The sequence below is a fragment of the Mesoplodon mirus genome (genome assembly GCF_964341445.2).
Source record: "Mesoplodon mirus genome assembly, chromosome: 5".
Lineage (NCBI taxonomy): Eukaryota > Metazoa > Chordata > Mammalia > Artiodactyla > Ziphiidae > Mesoplodon > Mesoplodon mirus.
The window spans coordinates 82,650,831-82,666,543 of record NC_138980.1 but is presented as its reverse complement, the minus strand read 5'-3'; the positions used below and the strand labels follow the sequence as shown (position 1 = coordinate 82,666,543).

Genomic DNA, 15,713 nt, shown 5'->3' with positions numbered 1-15,713 from the left:
CATGAACCCGTGTCCCCTGCATCGGCAGGCGGACTCTCAACCACTGCGCCACCAGGGAAGCCCCCTTTGCTGTTTCTTGAACCCACCAGTCTGCCCTTCATCCAGGGCCACTACTCTTGTCCCTTCTGCCTTGCTCACTCTTCCCCCCAATGTCCCCACGGCTTGCTGCCCCCTCACTTCCTTCAGGGACTGCCCTGATCACCTCTTCACTCTCTAGTCTCTCTCCCTGTTTCTCTTTGTGGACTTATGACTACCTGATGTTCTGTTATATATTCATGTGTTATATGTGTGAATTATTTGTCTCCTTCCATGGGAACCACGAGGGCTGGCAGTTCCATTTGCAGCTCTCTCCAGCATCTAATATTTATCAAGTGAGTTAATAAATGAGTTTGCCAGGCCAGGTATGTACCCATCTGTAGGGTCAGCCCACCCTAAGGATAAGAGATGTCTGAAAGGATGGTGTGATTCCTCAAAGAAAACAGGTGGCCATCTCCGGACCAAGGGGGACTGGTTGCCAGACTATCCAAAACATTGTCACGCTTTCAAGTTCAGATCACTGTCTACAGCAAAGTCCCAGGAGTGGGATTCCAAAGGATACGAATGTCTTGAGTTTCCTGGTATGTACTTCAACCCCCTATAAAAATCCTCCTCATAGTAGCCAAAATAGTCTTAAATGCAGATCATATCATGCCCCCCCAACTTAAACCCGATAGCTCCCCACTGTACTGGGAATAAAAGAAGAGCTCTGCCCTGGCACCCCAGGCCCCAAATGCTCCATTATCAGCCTTATTCTCTGACCTCTCAGGCTGCAGCACACTGGCTTTCTCTTCTGTCCTGGAATCCACACATTCCACCTCAGGACCCTCGAATTATCTCTCCCCTCTCTGCCTGGAAGGCCTGGATCATAGATCTGGCCTGACAGCCGCCTCTTCTCTCTCCTCAGAGCTCAGCTCAAATGTCACCCCATGAGACCACCCAAACAGCGCCCCTCTCCCTCACCCACACCTGAGCCTTTCCAGCAAACCTGGTGTGTTTTCTTTACAGTGTCAACACCCTTTTATTTGTTACCTCATTTATTCTGTCTTCATCACTAGAATGTAAGTTCCATGATGCCTTTTTCTCACTGTCCACTGCTGTATTCCCCAAACTCGAAACTGGTACGTGGCATATCAAAGGCCTTTAATAAAGTTTTTTGGAAAAAAATAACAAAATGCTCTTCAGGAGGATTGTAGCAATTAACACCCCTATCAGCAGTAAGAATGCTCGTTTCATCTCATCTCTCATTGAAGTGGTTTTCTTAGAATACAGCTCAAGAGATGTAATTTTGGGGAGATGCAATGGGGCCATTTAACAACTACCACTCCCATCTGAACAGAGATCAGGCACATTCTGGTACAGCCAGGTATGTTACAACAAGGCCCCACCAATAAGATTTTACTTTCCCATCTAGTTTAAGTACAGCCCGAATCTTCATCCCCACTGTGTAAGTGAAGAAAGACTCCTTTTTGTTGCAACTGGACTCAAGGGAACTTTCTAAACATGTTACACCGAGTAAAAATTAGTGAATAATCAGCTCAAGTATTTGGGATATGGATGGGCATCATTTCTGTGCATACCCATCCCAAATTATCCAGTTGTGCTAATATTCTGACTTACAGAACCCTCACTAATCTCTCATTATTAACATTAAAATGCATATATTTTGTACATTACTTTCTGTTTTAAAGCACTTCAGGTTAAAAGAAAGTCTTGCAAAAATAATTGATCTACATAAAAAGTATTTAATATAGAGAATACCAAAGCACCTTTCATCAGGTAAAAGTCCCTGTGACATATATCAGATAATACTAATCAAATCTCCCTCTACCTGAAAAGAATTTCTGTTTGAATACAAAGTAATAAACTTCTTGTTCCCATCTTTTTTCAGACAAATCTTCAGCATCACTCAATTTGGGGGTCACAATTAATCCAGCAAAGAAATGATTGTGTTCTTCAAAAGAAAATAGCCAATACAAAGTTTTCTAGTTTAAAAACAGCACCATTGGAGGAAAGAGATATGTCTTTTAAGTGCAAAGTCCCTAAACAAGTGATTTACCAAAATTCATGCTAACTAAACTTTGAGTGGTTGCTTTCTATAACCTTCCTGTGATCCGGGGTAGAAAACAGAATAAAGTTAAAAAACAAAGTAAAACAGTAACTTTTAAGAATCAACACACACACACACCCCTGGCAGGGTGTGTTCTTCTTTGTTTTCTGCCAATTGTATCACCAGTCAGCGACCTCTACCACAAAGGGTGTTTTCACATCTATCTTGCCACTGTTGATGATGGAGCAGTCAGTGAGTGGACGGTCACGCCCATCAGTTGCCTGAAGTTCTATGGAGTGGACCACTGTCTGGTGAGAGAAAAGTAGACCCATGGATCACTTCTGACCAGGAACTGTGGTGATCAAGAGGTAAAATCAATGTGAAGTCTGAAAGCCCTAGTGGGAAATAAGTTGTTTTTGCTTTTTCTATAATTACAAAAAACATGCAAGATAACTATGGAAAATTTAGTCAGGAAATTTATATATAACAGAATAAAATTTACCCACTAGCTTGCTAATCAGAGAGCATATTTGTGTATTTCCTCTCTTCTTTTTATTAGCATTTTATATTCTAAAAAATTAGATATTTTTGCAAACATCTAGCGCTAATAAAAAGTATTTCTATTCACTTGTTACAACCCAACTTAAGAGTTAACATGGAGTTTGAGACAATTTCAACTCCACTCTATAAGAGGTCTAGGCATAAGAAAATGAGCCAGAAAGCAGATTTAGTAGTGGAGCTAGTTCTGGGTTTGCCCATTTTAAAGCTGACCCCAGCCAGTAAACTACAGGTTGAGTCTGATACTAATGTAACCCCAACCCCACAGTCGTGTAAAAGGCCCCTTTCTCTACTCCGGAAGGCTTCACAAGCTCATGGACTAATTTATGTCACATACTGGGCAAGGACTAGGCAAGTGGACTTCTGATGAGTTTCCCAAACAGCGCTGAGACAAAAATAGCAACAAAGTCTCTGAGAGCTTTGGACATGGTGTCAGCTAATCCAGTCTCTGGCTGACTTAGGTTAAGATAAAAGACCAGCATTCTTCTAATAATATCAATAATATATATTTCAAATAGATTGTGTGTGTGGGTTCATATGTGCACATGTGTACCTAAAGCAGCAGCTACACATCTGAATTACCTGTGGCACTTTAAAAACTGCTTAATGGTTAAAATGGAAATTTCTATGTTGCGTATATTTTACCACAATTTTTTAACACACTTATTCGCGGGCCCACCTCTGGAGGTTCTGGTTCTGTAAGTCTGGGGTGAGGTCCAGTGTTAATAAGGCTACCCAGACAATCTCTGGAGGGTCAGGGGATGGAAGTCAGGAGATTCTGAAAATTCCTTGAAACTATATGAAACCCACACTTTTTTTTTCTTATGGAGAGAAAGTTTATAGTTTTCCCTAGTTTCTCAAAGTAGTTTATGACTCATAAAATGTTAAGGACTGTTTGTCTAAGACCAGGCAGCAGATCTCCCAGGATGCATACCAGTGGTGGAAGGAGGTTGGTACACCAGGGCACCAAGACATAAGATCCAGAAGACTAGAAGAGAAACCATGACCAGAGGAAGAAAGCCCCAAATGCATACTCTTCATTTTTCTTACAGCCTAGCATTATGTTGTATTCAAAAATACTCATTGAACGAATGTTTGAATCAGTTTACATTTAAACTACTTAGAAACTGGTTAGACCCAGTGGTCAAAGCTCCAAACTGGTTTAACACATGCACGTCTATGTTTAGCGCATTTAAAAAGCAAAGTTCAATAAGAGACTTGAGGAGTGCTAGGATTCGTTACTATTTAAGAATAGATTCTTTTGAGGACATTGCGGCTTATGAAAATATAGGCACGTCCTTCACTGTGATGGGACCTAAAGTGATATATTAAGTGATAGGTATCTACCCCGCTTGCCTTTCATCCTGCTTGCTAATGAGAATTATTTGACAGCTCTGGTTGAACACCTCCTTGCCTTGTAACGGAGGTTCTGAGTCAGCCGGCTCAGTTCCTGGCCTTTTGTCAAGTAGAATCAGAATAACAGAAGTTGTGGAAGAACTGCAATGAGCATGATTGGTTTGTTTACATTTGGATGAGTTCACATGAAAACAAACAATGAAATGTGGAAGAGGGAAGGGAACCAAGGATTGTCCAGGGTTGTGTCAGGCAGACCTTATAGTTGCCAGTTGAAGAGCTGGAAGAGCATCTTCGGGCAGTTGCTAAGGAGGAGAAATGCTGGGAGTGGAAAAGAATGAGGATTTTTTAAAGTTTTTCTATGGATTATGAATTGGACCCCTTTGATATTCTTTAAGACACAGCAGCATAAACTTGAACTCTCTTTAGGAATTTTGGTTGTTATACCATGTGTCATTGAAGGTGACTGTGTCTCTACTAAACCACATGGGGCTCAGGGGTTTTAAAAATATTTTATTTTGAATTGTGGTAAGAAACACAGAACATAAAATTTGCCATCTTATCCATTTCTAAGTGTACAGTTCATTAGTTTAAGCATATTCACACTATTGTGCAACTAAACTCCAGAACTTTTTCATCTTATAAAACTGAAGATCTATAGAGATACCCACTGAAACTAGCTCCCCATTTCCTTCTCCCCCCAGCCCCTGGCAACCACCATTCTGCTTTATGTTCCCATGTATTTGACTACTTTAGATACCTCATTTGAATGGAATCATACAGCCTTTTTGTGACTGGCTTATTTTCTTTAACATTCCAAAGGTTTATTCATGTTGTAGCATGTGACAGGATCTCCTTCCTTTTTAAGGCTGAATAATATTTCATTGTATGTACATATGGGATTTTATTTGGTTACTTTAAAAAGAGTTTCCACTTATTTCAAGTGTGAGATGAATTAAGTACTCAACTTCTCCCTGTCAAGTCCCCAGCTTCTACCCCAATGCTCCTAACAATTAAAAATACCATACCATATATAATTTATTCACCTTTGAAGAGGCCAGTCAGCATATAATTATGGCTCTCTAACAAGCACATTTGGAGATTAAATCACTAAGAGTACTCTCATTATAAATCTTTGAGTGAGAAAAAATAATACATCAAGTTACCATTCCATCAATGACTTTTCCAAATACCACATGTTTGCCATCCAACCAGGTGGGCTTGGTCAAGGTGATAAAGAACTGAGAGCCGTTGGTGTCAGGCCCAGCATTGGCCATGCTGACCCACCCAATGCCATAATGCTTCAGTTTGAAGTTCTCATCTGGAAATGTCTCACCATAAATGCTTATACCTGAGTGAGACAAAACAAAAAGGGGAGAGACAACAGATGTTCTATGAAAGTAAATTCTTCAAAGGGGAATATAAGCTTTGAGTAGATTGGTTAATAGAACCCTGTAGGAGGTGGGGATGGGGAAAAGATGGTCAAATATAAGGAGAAATAAAGCAGAGGATAAAATTAACTCCTTAACGGGGACTTTCCTGGAGGTCCAGTAGTTAAGATCCCATGCTTCCACTGCAGGGGGCATGGGTTAGATCCCTGGCTGGGGAACTAGGATGCTGCATGCCATGCAGTGCGGCCAAAAAAATTAAAAAAAAAAAAAAAAAAAGAACTCCTTAAGGGAACAGGGCATCAGGGACCAAAATAAATAAACAAAAGCCTTAAGTATGACACAAGATGGGAGGATGCCCTCTGGCCTCAAACCAAGACCCAAACCCTGAACAAGCAAGTCAGTGATTTCACTCTGAAACGAGAAGGAACTGAAGGGCAGGATGACATTGTGAAGCCCGATGGAAAGGTGGATAAGCCAACCTAGTGGCTCCACCTCTGTCCTGAGGTTCAGGTCACTTGCCCTGGATCACTCCTACCTCTGCAGCCAACCAGAGTACAATACGCACTTAATATACACCCTTAGTTAATTCTCACAACAATCCTATAGAATAGGTTTTCTCATTCCCATTTTGAATGGGAAACAGAGGTTATCAAACTTGAAAACGGCAGAGTAGAACTTGAACTTCTGGCTCTAACTCTGGTTCTCTAAGCACGAAGAGCCTCAGCACTGAGAACAGCAGCGCCAGCCTGGAAGTCATTAGGCTTGATGACTTCAGGGCTCATCAGGATACAGAGGGTCACAGCAACTGGCAGCACCCAGGGAGCCAAACTTGAATGGAAGAACCAAAGGCAGGCATGGGGGCTGGAGATCAAGCACAGCAGCAGGGAGAGCGGAACACATTTTTCCTATAAAACAACAGTACAGACCATGAAAAGCATCTGCTCCATCCTCTGACACCCTGAGTGACTGTCATACCCACCTCCTCCACTGCAGGGTTCCTTATCCATTGGTGGCCAACCTTAAAGTCCTGGCTCAGTTAGCTCTTGTGTTATCTCCTTCTCACTATGCAGTACTTGTGAAGGACCAGGCAAAAATTCTACTTCCTTAAGACTTGGGTCTCACATAGGCGTTTTTCTTCATTTATATACAACCAAGACTTCTTCATAGCTAATGTAGTTAACTTTTAAAACACAATATCTAGAAAGTGTTGCAGTAGAGGAATTAGTAAGGACATTTTGTGAATCCTAATTATTTCCTTCTTAAGGTTTACATCTTGCAATATATGGCTTTTGAATGAATAACTAGATATTTTAACAACTTCACTCCTGTGTAATTGTCTTATTTTATACTTATCTGAGTAATTAATACAATATTTAATAATTTAAGGAAACCTGACTTTTGTTTTTGTTTTTGTTTTTGTAGACTAGATCAAATATAATTCATCTTACCAAGAAAAAAAAATCCTGGCTCAGTTAGAAGGACCAGAAGTGGATACCAAAGGCAAGCCATTTATAGCTGGTTGGTAAGTGACATATGAGGTGGCCTGGCAGGAAAGTTTTGCCTACAGAGAGGTCTAGGCTAAATTTAAATGATCCAAAAGGTCCTATCTACAAAACTCATGTGAGCCCATACACACACACAGAGCAGGGAAAGCAGAAAGAGAGGGGGGCCCAGAAAAGAGGACACAGTAGAGCTCCATCACCATTCTTGCTGGGCCCCAGGCAGGGCGGTGGGGTGCCAGTCCTGAGGGGACCCATACTGGAGCTGCAGGCTTTTCCACTGAGACCCAGCTCTGCAGCAGCTGGGGTTGCTACCCTGAGCATCCTCACCAACCCCATGAAACCAAGTAACCTGAACATGTTCCTGTGCTCCATTCTACATTCCCATACCCAGCAGCATTTCTGCAGGGACTAAAAGTAATCCTCCTGATGTGTCTGGCAAATCCAAACATTTAATGGCAGCCATTTTGTTATTTAAAAAATTGCAATAAACATAAAATTAACAACAGTGCTTGAAAATGGCTTGTTTCTTTAAAAAGTTAGCAATTTAATATCCACCAAAACCAGTATTTGCTGAATTAAAAATCTTAAACCTGAAGTAAATTTAAATTCTGTGTGGTTATATACTGTGTGTGTGTTCAGGAACTCACTACATTTCTGAGGAAAAATAGTCCAGGGAGCTGGGTAGCTGGAATCCTCAATGAGAAACAATAAGCTCAGAGATACTTAAACTCTATAAATTGAATTATTTGTACTTTATAGAATTCTAACTTTGTTGATAAAAATTAATGTATACTGTAATTTTGACAAGTTGTCTATTAACTTTTTTGTTATTGAAAAAGCTGACAATAAAAATGAAAGAATTTTGAAGGAAGGAGGTAAATTCACCTATAATCCTGCCACCTAAATACCAGCCTCGTAATTCTGGCATGATGTCCCCAGACCCCCTCCACCAATGTGCACATCTGCAGCTGGCTGCCACCCCAGGGTACACAGTTTTTCAGTCTACCTTTCCTTGCTATGACAGACATCTTTCTGTATTGCTACATACCAGAAGTCTAGGATTTTAAGCACTGCAAAACAGCCTACTAAATGAATATATCTCCACTACAGAAAGATAATGAACACCAAAGCAATACTGTTAAAAATTAGGAGGCCTCACTCATTCACACCTACCAAGATTTTGTTAGATAAGGCCCCCCACCCCAACTCAATCCTTCTTGAAAAATGAGGCTGGTTGTCTTTATGACTTTGTTCCTTAAATCTGGGAATTCAATATGCTGGGTAAATACATCATCTTAATCTTAGGTTTCACCTGGGTAAGCAGGAAAGGAAAAATGTTAGAGAAAACGTTACCGCCAGTGCCATCTCCACTGGTGAAGTCTCCTCCTTGAATCATGAAATCTTTGATGACGCGATGAAATTTGCTTCCTCTATATCCATATCCTTTCTAAAGAGAGTATGTCAATTGAATACACAAGTAGATATAACCCATACTGTAAGATAAACCCCAGTGTTTATCTGGAAATGACAAAATGAGAAAATTACACAAAATATCTACAGAACTAGATTAGGTGCCTGCAATAATTTACTGATAGAAATTTATCATTAGCTGACTGAAAAGTAAATACATAAACTATAGAGGTAAAGTATTAACCTGCACAAGTAAAAAGAGAGAAGTCTGCATTTTCACTTGATGACTGTTCCCTGTCAGTTTCTAGAACCCTGAGGAAACTGAAGGTTTGAAGAATAGCGATTTTCTAGGAAAATAAAGTAAAGTATTGTTAGATGTCTCAGGTTCATCTCATCTACTAATTTAACACTTATTTTCCCAGAATACATCTTTACATTTGGCTTAAAAGAAGGAAGATCTACTTCTGCGCAGTTAAAGGGAATAAAACTGAGACATACCTCTTCTGTTGCCAGAGCAACAAAATTTTCCACAGTCTTGGGCACAACTTTTCCAAAGAGGCCAATCACAATTCTGCCAACATCTTTATCTCCAATCCTCACATCAAAGAAGACCTGCGTGTGGTTGAAAGGCAGAGCAGAAGGTTATAATGTGAAAAAGCCACAATACAAGGTAAGGGAACATGATAATCTGAGAACTGATCCACATGCAAGGGCCCTGCCCACCAGTATTTTATAAAGGAGTACGAAGGAGCTATTTTATGAAGGAGCATGATATAAATTAAAGGAGCTCTGAAACCATCTTGTGGGTGCATTTCACTCACAAATATTCATCCACCAAACAGTTACGGAGCACCACCTCTAGGCCAGGCACTGTACTAGGAACTGGGTTTAAAGTTGGATTCAATATTGTCAGAGTCAGCCAGTAATGTCTTCAAGAATTCCTCTCCCCTCCACAACCCAGACCAGCACTGCTCTGGCCTCCTGTTTCCTAGCTCTGCGGACACGGGTTAGAGTGGAGACTGTTGGTTTTCTGAGAGGTAATGCTCTCCAGTCTTGGCAGGAGGGAAAAAAATGGTGAGGAGAGAAACAGTCTAACTATCCAGATTTATTTTTTTGTAACTTTGAGCAGTGCTAAATGAGTTCTCAGTAGACATCTGCTGTCAAGGGGACAGTGAAAGATTACCACAACACACAACACTCCTCCAGAAGGCCTGCCACTCACGTCCAGACACACTAAGGCACCAGGGCCACAGCTGCACCCAAAGTACAACAAACATTTACTCAGGTCCTGACAGAACCATTTACCCTGTAAACTCAGACACCAAATTCAGTCATCATGTCCCCAAAGTTGCACATGTACAATGTGTCCTTACTCTGTCACAACAGTTTAGAACAGAAAAGAGCAAGCACACATCCAGAAGTGAGTCACTATTTTTTTGCAGATAAACTTTAAAAGCTCTCTTGGACTTTTTAAAAACTGTTTCATCTGAAATGAAATTACATATGTCTTGCTTCACAAATCACTGTGTTGAGATGATTTTGAGATAGAATGCTTGAAAAGGCCATGGAGTCAAAGGGCATTCTATTAGCGAGTTTAGATTATATGAACCAATTTACTGTTTGAATGGGTAAAAAAGACATTCAAGAGATGGCTTTAAAAAATATAAGAAGGGTTGTCAAAGAGAAAAGATGTCGTATAGTTTAGAAAAATCACAAAGTAAAGACTGTCAAGCTTTAGTTCAAGACAAGAGCTTCTGTCAATACATCAGGACGTCTGTCACAGGATGATGTGGTATTTTGCAATTTTACATGGCCAAAGCAGCAAAGACTGTATTATTATTTATATGGTAAAACTTCACAGAATGCACAGAAGATGGTGCCCTTGAGATTGGGCAGTGCAGTGGAGTAGGACAATTCAGGAAGCTGCATTAACACCCACAGGAGCCCAGAATGCAGAGCTGGGGTCAAAGAGAAGCAGGTTCTCCAAAGGGATTTCTGAACCAAGGAGTAAATTCAATAACAGGCAATAATGAAGCAGCACCAGCACAAGAATTGGGTATGTAATCGTAAAGAAGCACCGTATAAGACACTAGAAAAGCCTATCAGACTTTTAAAATAAAGAAGAGGAAATAAAGCCTGTGAACACTTCAACAGCAAAGAGAATCAAATGTGGGAGGGCAGCATAAGAAGATGAAGAAAAAGTGTCACCCAGCGTAACTCTTCAGTAAAAATTTTATTTTCTTACACGCAGCCTAGCACACATATTAATATGATTTTTTTTCCAAACCACAGCATCCTTCAACTTCATGCATGATGGCAAGAAAATATAGCAGAGTTTTCCTGACTCTAATGGAAATGATGAAATCAAATCTTATTGTCAACAAGTACTTGTCAAAGATCCATGCAGAAGGCAGCGTGAGGGTACAAGCTACTGGAGGGAGTCCCTGTCCTAAGGGAGCTTATGTAAACAGGCCAAGTAAACGAACAACCATAGCACAAGGCCCCAGGTTACACATGTCCCAAGAACACCGTACACCCCCTGTTCTGGAGGAATGTTAAGGCTGAAGGAAGGCATCCTCGCGAAGGTGTGATGGGAGGCAGGCCTGGAAGGAGGGGAGCAGCCTCCAGGGACAAGGATGGGCAGTTCTTTCTGGGACCAAAGCACTGAGGCAGGAAAAGTGATCCATGTGCAGAGAAGCAACACAGCCCTTCTGACCGCAACCGGCTGGGAAGGGAGACTCACCAGTTCCAGAGTCAAAGGAAGGATGCCAGCTAAGAGATCCAGCTTTTGTTAGGCAACACTAGGAGCATGAAAGACAAAATTTCAATTTGAGGCTGCGTTCCCTTGGACTGCGATTTATGATGACTACGGCTCTGTCTAGGCAGGGACCCCTTAAGGGGTAGAAACGGTGTTTTCAGATTCCCAGTGCTCTGCACAGTGTCAGCTCACGCAGGTGCTCACAAAATCCTAAATAGTTCAATGCCAGTTGATACTAAATGAGGACCAGGGCGCACACACACCTAGACAGAGGGTGAAGGTGGGCCCAGGGTGGCTGCCAGGCAAACCCTCTCACCCTGAGATCGTCTGTGACTTTGCTGCGTGTCCTTGGGAACAGGCCCCGTGCTAGACAAGGGGTGGGGCTGCAAAGTCCCTAACCTCCTGGAGCTTACCGTCCCACAGAAGAGAAAGCACATAGATACTCGCTATAATATAATGGGAAGTCAGGTTTCATGAGAAGATATGTACAGATAAAATGTCACGGTTAGAGGTGATGATTATCTGGAGATCAGGGCAGGCTTCCTGGAAAAGGTGGCACTTGAATTCCATGTTGCACTTCAGGAGCTGGCCCCTCAGTCACTCCTTTTTTCCCTTGAGGCTGCCCTTGAAAGTCATCTGAAAATTACGGGGGGACTTCCCTGGTGGTGCAGTGGTTAAGAATCCGCCTGCCAATACAGGGGACACGGGTTCGAGCCCTGGTCCGGGAAGATCCCACATGCCGTGGAGCAGCTAAGTCCGTGTGCCACTGAGCCTGTGCTCTAGAGCCCGTGAGCCACAACTACTGAGCCCATGTGCCACAACTACGGGAGCCCACATGCCTAGAGTCTGTGCTCCACAACAAGAGAAGCCACTGCAATGAGAAGCCCGCACACTGTAACGAAGAGTAGCCCCTGCTCGCTGCAACTAGAGAAAGCCCACGCGCAGCAACGAAGACCCAATGCAGCCAAAAATAAGTAAGTAAATAAATTTATTTTTTTTTAATTACAGGGCACTGGAGGTGGGGAAAGACAGAGGAAGAGGCAAGAGGCACTCACATAGCCTGCCCCAAACCCTTGTAGAGTTAATCCTGCTTCCATTTCCAAAGTAACTGGGGAAGACACCAAGTACACGAGCTGTGAGGTCCAGGAAACCGTTCTCAAACCAGCTCCACCACTAACTGGCCATGGGACCTTGGGCAGCTCTGAGCTCCTGTTCCTCATCTGTACCCAGATGATGATTCCTCTCAGGGCTGCACTGCCACAGGAGGATTAATAAGATAACACAAATAACACTAGCAATTGACCTCTTTAATCAGGAACTTCAATCAGGGCTAAGCATTTTACATGCTTTATCACATCTAATATGCAGAACCCTGCAGGTAGGTATTATTTCTCTTTCCACTTACAGAGGAAATAGAAATGGAATAGAGGAGGAGCCTCAGACGTTAGGTAACTTGCTGTCACCCCAGCTGAAGCCTCTTGGCCACTCCAAGAGCTGCAGAAAGTGCCAGCAAACTGTGACACGCGTGCAGCTGGAAAGATGGCAGCAGTATTTTCTACAGTCTCGGTGCCTGAGCCGGCACAGAGCCCATGGCATCTGCTGGAAAGGGCAGGGCTGCAAACACTAATTCGGTGGATTTTGAGACCAGTGAGCTGGAGCCCCAACCTGAGGCTCCATGGCTGGGCAGGAGGCTGAGGTGTTGGGCTGGCAGCAGGATTCATGGACAAGGTGAGTGTCATTAAAGGGCCCTGGGGGGGAATAGCACTTCACACCTCTCATTTACAGATTCCTGTTTTTAAACAAAATCAGAGGAAAAGGTAAAGACTGCTGGGGAAAACAATACACTAGAGTGATGGCCAATTAATCTACTTTTCCACACTCAGAGAAATCATTTTTTAATGTTTCCACTTTCCAATAGATTAGTTGTTTTAAAATGTCCACTGAAAAAGTAATTCAACAGAGTTGAAACTGTGGAAGAACATGCCTACACAGTTTTTAGAATGTAATGACAAATGGGGTGGGAAAAAAGGAGGTACATTGAGTGACTATTCCAAAAGCAGAGTCCTGAAAACTCCCTCAGTGACAGCACCCTGGACTTGGGGTTAAGATGCCCCAACTCTTCCCCTCTTGCAGCCACCAGCTTCCTCCCCTCTCCTCGAGGTTCCCAACTGCAGCTCCACACTCCCAGAGACTGTGATTACTGATGACTTGCTCTGGGGTGGTCTCTGCACTGGTAGGTCTAAAAGCTTCCCAGGTAAGCCTGTTCCCAAATACTATAGGTGACGTTCTCACAGTAACAAATTATTCGTTGCATATCTGAAATTCACATCTCACTGGGCATCCTGTATTTCATCTGACAGTCCTACTCCCTTTCTCCCACCCTTATCTAAACAGTCAGCAAGTCCTGTTAGTTACACTTCAAAAGTCGATTTCTAGTCCCTCCCTGGCTCCCCATTTCCACCATTACCCCCCCTAATCCAAGCCACCACCATCCAGATTCTGACCTGGAGCCCTGAAGACCTCCCAGTTCACTCTCCACTGAACAACCACAGTAATTGTTTAAAAGTATATATGAGATCTTGTCAATCCCATGCTTAAAACCATTCAGCAGCTATAACTGCACTTAGAATAAGACCTCAAATTATAAGAATAATTGCCTTAAAACCCATACTCCGAACTGTGGCCTGGAAGGCACTACCTGATCTTGCTGCGGCTCACCCCCTAACCTCATCTCAAGCCACTCCCCCCTCATCCCTGGGCTGAAGCCACACCATCCTTTCTCCATCCTCTGAACATACAATGGCTTTTCTGTCTGGAGGCCTTGCATATGCAGTTCCCTTTGCCTTCTAAGTCTTTGCCAGGCTTTTTTTTTTTTTTTCTTACCCTTCAGGTATTTTAAAATGTCACCCAATCTATTTCCGGGTTTATTTCCTTCATCATTTCATCCCTTTATGAATTTTATGTTTAAGGCTTATCCCATGAGACCCAAATAGTATCTGAAGATTGGAAGAACCCCCTCCACTTCCCCCCCTTCAGCTATGTGGCCTTGTATAAGCCGTTTCCCAAAGCTAGATAAGCCCCAAAGATCAAGGGGCTGGGAAGAGAATCAGTGCTCAAAGCCAGCAAGCTCAGTTTATCACCGCACATACCCCGCAGCACGGCCTTTCTGTTCACTCTTAGGCTACATCAGATGTTGGGCTGAACCTCCCCCGCCCCTTGTCCTCCCCCCTCCTCGGGTGGGGTGTGTGGTAGAGGATTTAAGCATCCAACAGTATCATTTCTACTGGCAGACACCGGACCGATTGCTAAGACCACCTGCAGCTGCCCCTCCTTCCAGATTCCAAGACACCCCTGCCACTGGGTTTTCTAGAAGTGGTCATCAAGGGCCCCAAATCATCCCCTCCCTCCCTCCCTCTATCTCTCCCTGCACCCTCCCATTATCCTCTAACCTTGGCTAAATATGGTGGGAAAAGACCTGAAGCTGTAAAGACCCAGTCTGTGGCAGATGTCCCCCCACCGCACCCCCCAATCGTGATCAAAAGGCTGGCCTCAGTTATACAGAAGCCGCCTGTGCCGTGCTAGCACCTTCCCCAAGCCCTGGGGTCCACCCACCAGCCGCAATTGTCTGAAAAGCGCACCTCTCCCTCCCCGGGGAGGACGGTCGTTCCTAAATACAGGAAAAGGAGGATAGCCCTTGGTTTCAGCAAGGCCACGTAACGCCTGCCCCGACCCCACCGCGACAGGGGCTGGACCTGGGATCTGCCAGGTCAGGTGACACCCGCGGCGGGCGGCCCAGCTGCAACCCCTCCGCTCGCAACGCGTCTCCTCCGCCCGTCCCCGTCCCTCCCGCATTCTTCCTGCTTCTATTCCCTAGTCCCCGCCGAGGCGAAGGAAGTACTCGGCGGTCTCCTTCCTGAAGAAAGGGCCCGCCGGTTCCGGAAGCTTCTCCCAACTCCCAGGCAAAGTTCAGACAGCCGGCGGCGGGGTCGGCGGACTCGGCCCAGCGCCCCCAAGGTCTCCCGGGAGAGCGCGGCCCCCCGCGCGCGGGCAGCCTCCTGCCACCTAGCCCCCCGGCCGCCTCCCGTCCTCTGCGCCCGGGAAGCCCCCTCCTCGCCGCCCCTGACCCTGAGGTTCCAGTCCCCAAAGCTCTCCCATCCCCTCGGCCAGCACGAGGGGAAACTGCTGCCTGCCGCCCGGTCACCTTGGCCGTCACCGAAGGGCCTCGCTTGCGGACGCCTGACGCTCCCGCAGAAGGTACGAGAACGCTGAGCCCCACGCAAAGCACGAGAGGTAGCAGCAGCCGGGGACCCGGGCCCATCGTGAGCGGTGGCAGCGGGGGCAGAGCCTCGGGCGCAACCTCAGGCTCCGGGACCGCTGGTGGGACTCTCGGCCGGCTGCGCCTGCGCGCTCCCGGTTCGGGGCGGGGGGGATGGGGATGGGGCAGTCTGGGCAGGCCCGGAACCGAGGGCGCCTCCTCCCAAGTTCAGCCCAGCGACCCGAGCTAGGGACTCGGAGAGGCGCGCCACGGAGGGCGCAGCCAAATCCAACCACCCAGAGGCTGCTCTGGGCGCCGGGATCCGGAGCGAGCCAGCGCTGCTCGGGTGCTGCGGGCTCGGCCCGGACCCGGGAGCTGAGGGGTGCGCGCTGGGGTATCG

The 15,713-nt window shown here is 44.8% G+C and overlaps 1 protein-coding gene across 1 annotated transcript; it reads right to left on the bottom strand.

Annotated features, from left to right (window-relative positions):
* Window positions 1-1,761: 1,761 nt before the first annotated feature.
* PPIC (peptidylprolyl isomerase C) lies at window positions 1,762-15,464 on the bottom strand. Its single transcript, XM_082620438.1, has 5 exons — window positions 15,260-15,464; window positions 8,799-8,912; window positions 8,244-8,337; window positions 5,164-5,348; window positions 1,762-2,394 (listed from the first exon to the last, which is right to left on the bottom strand). The coding sequence occupies exons 1-5, from the start codon at window positions 15,374-15,376 to the stop codon at window positions 2,266-2,268; spliced, it is 639 nt and encodes a 212-aa protein (XP_082476564.1). The 5' UTR covers window positions 15,377-15,464; the 3' UTR covers window positions 1,762-2,265.
* Window positions 15,465-15,713: the final 249 nt, after the last annotated feature.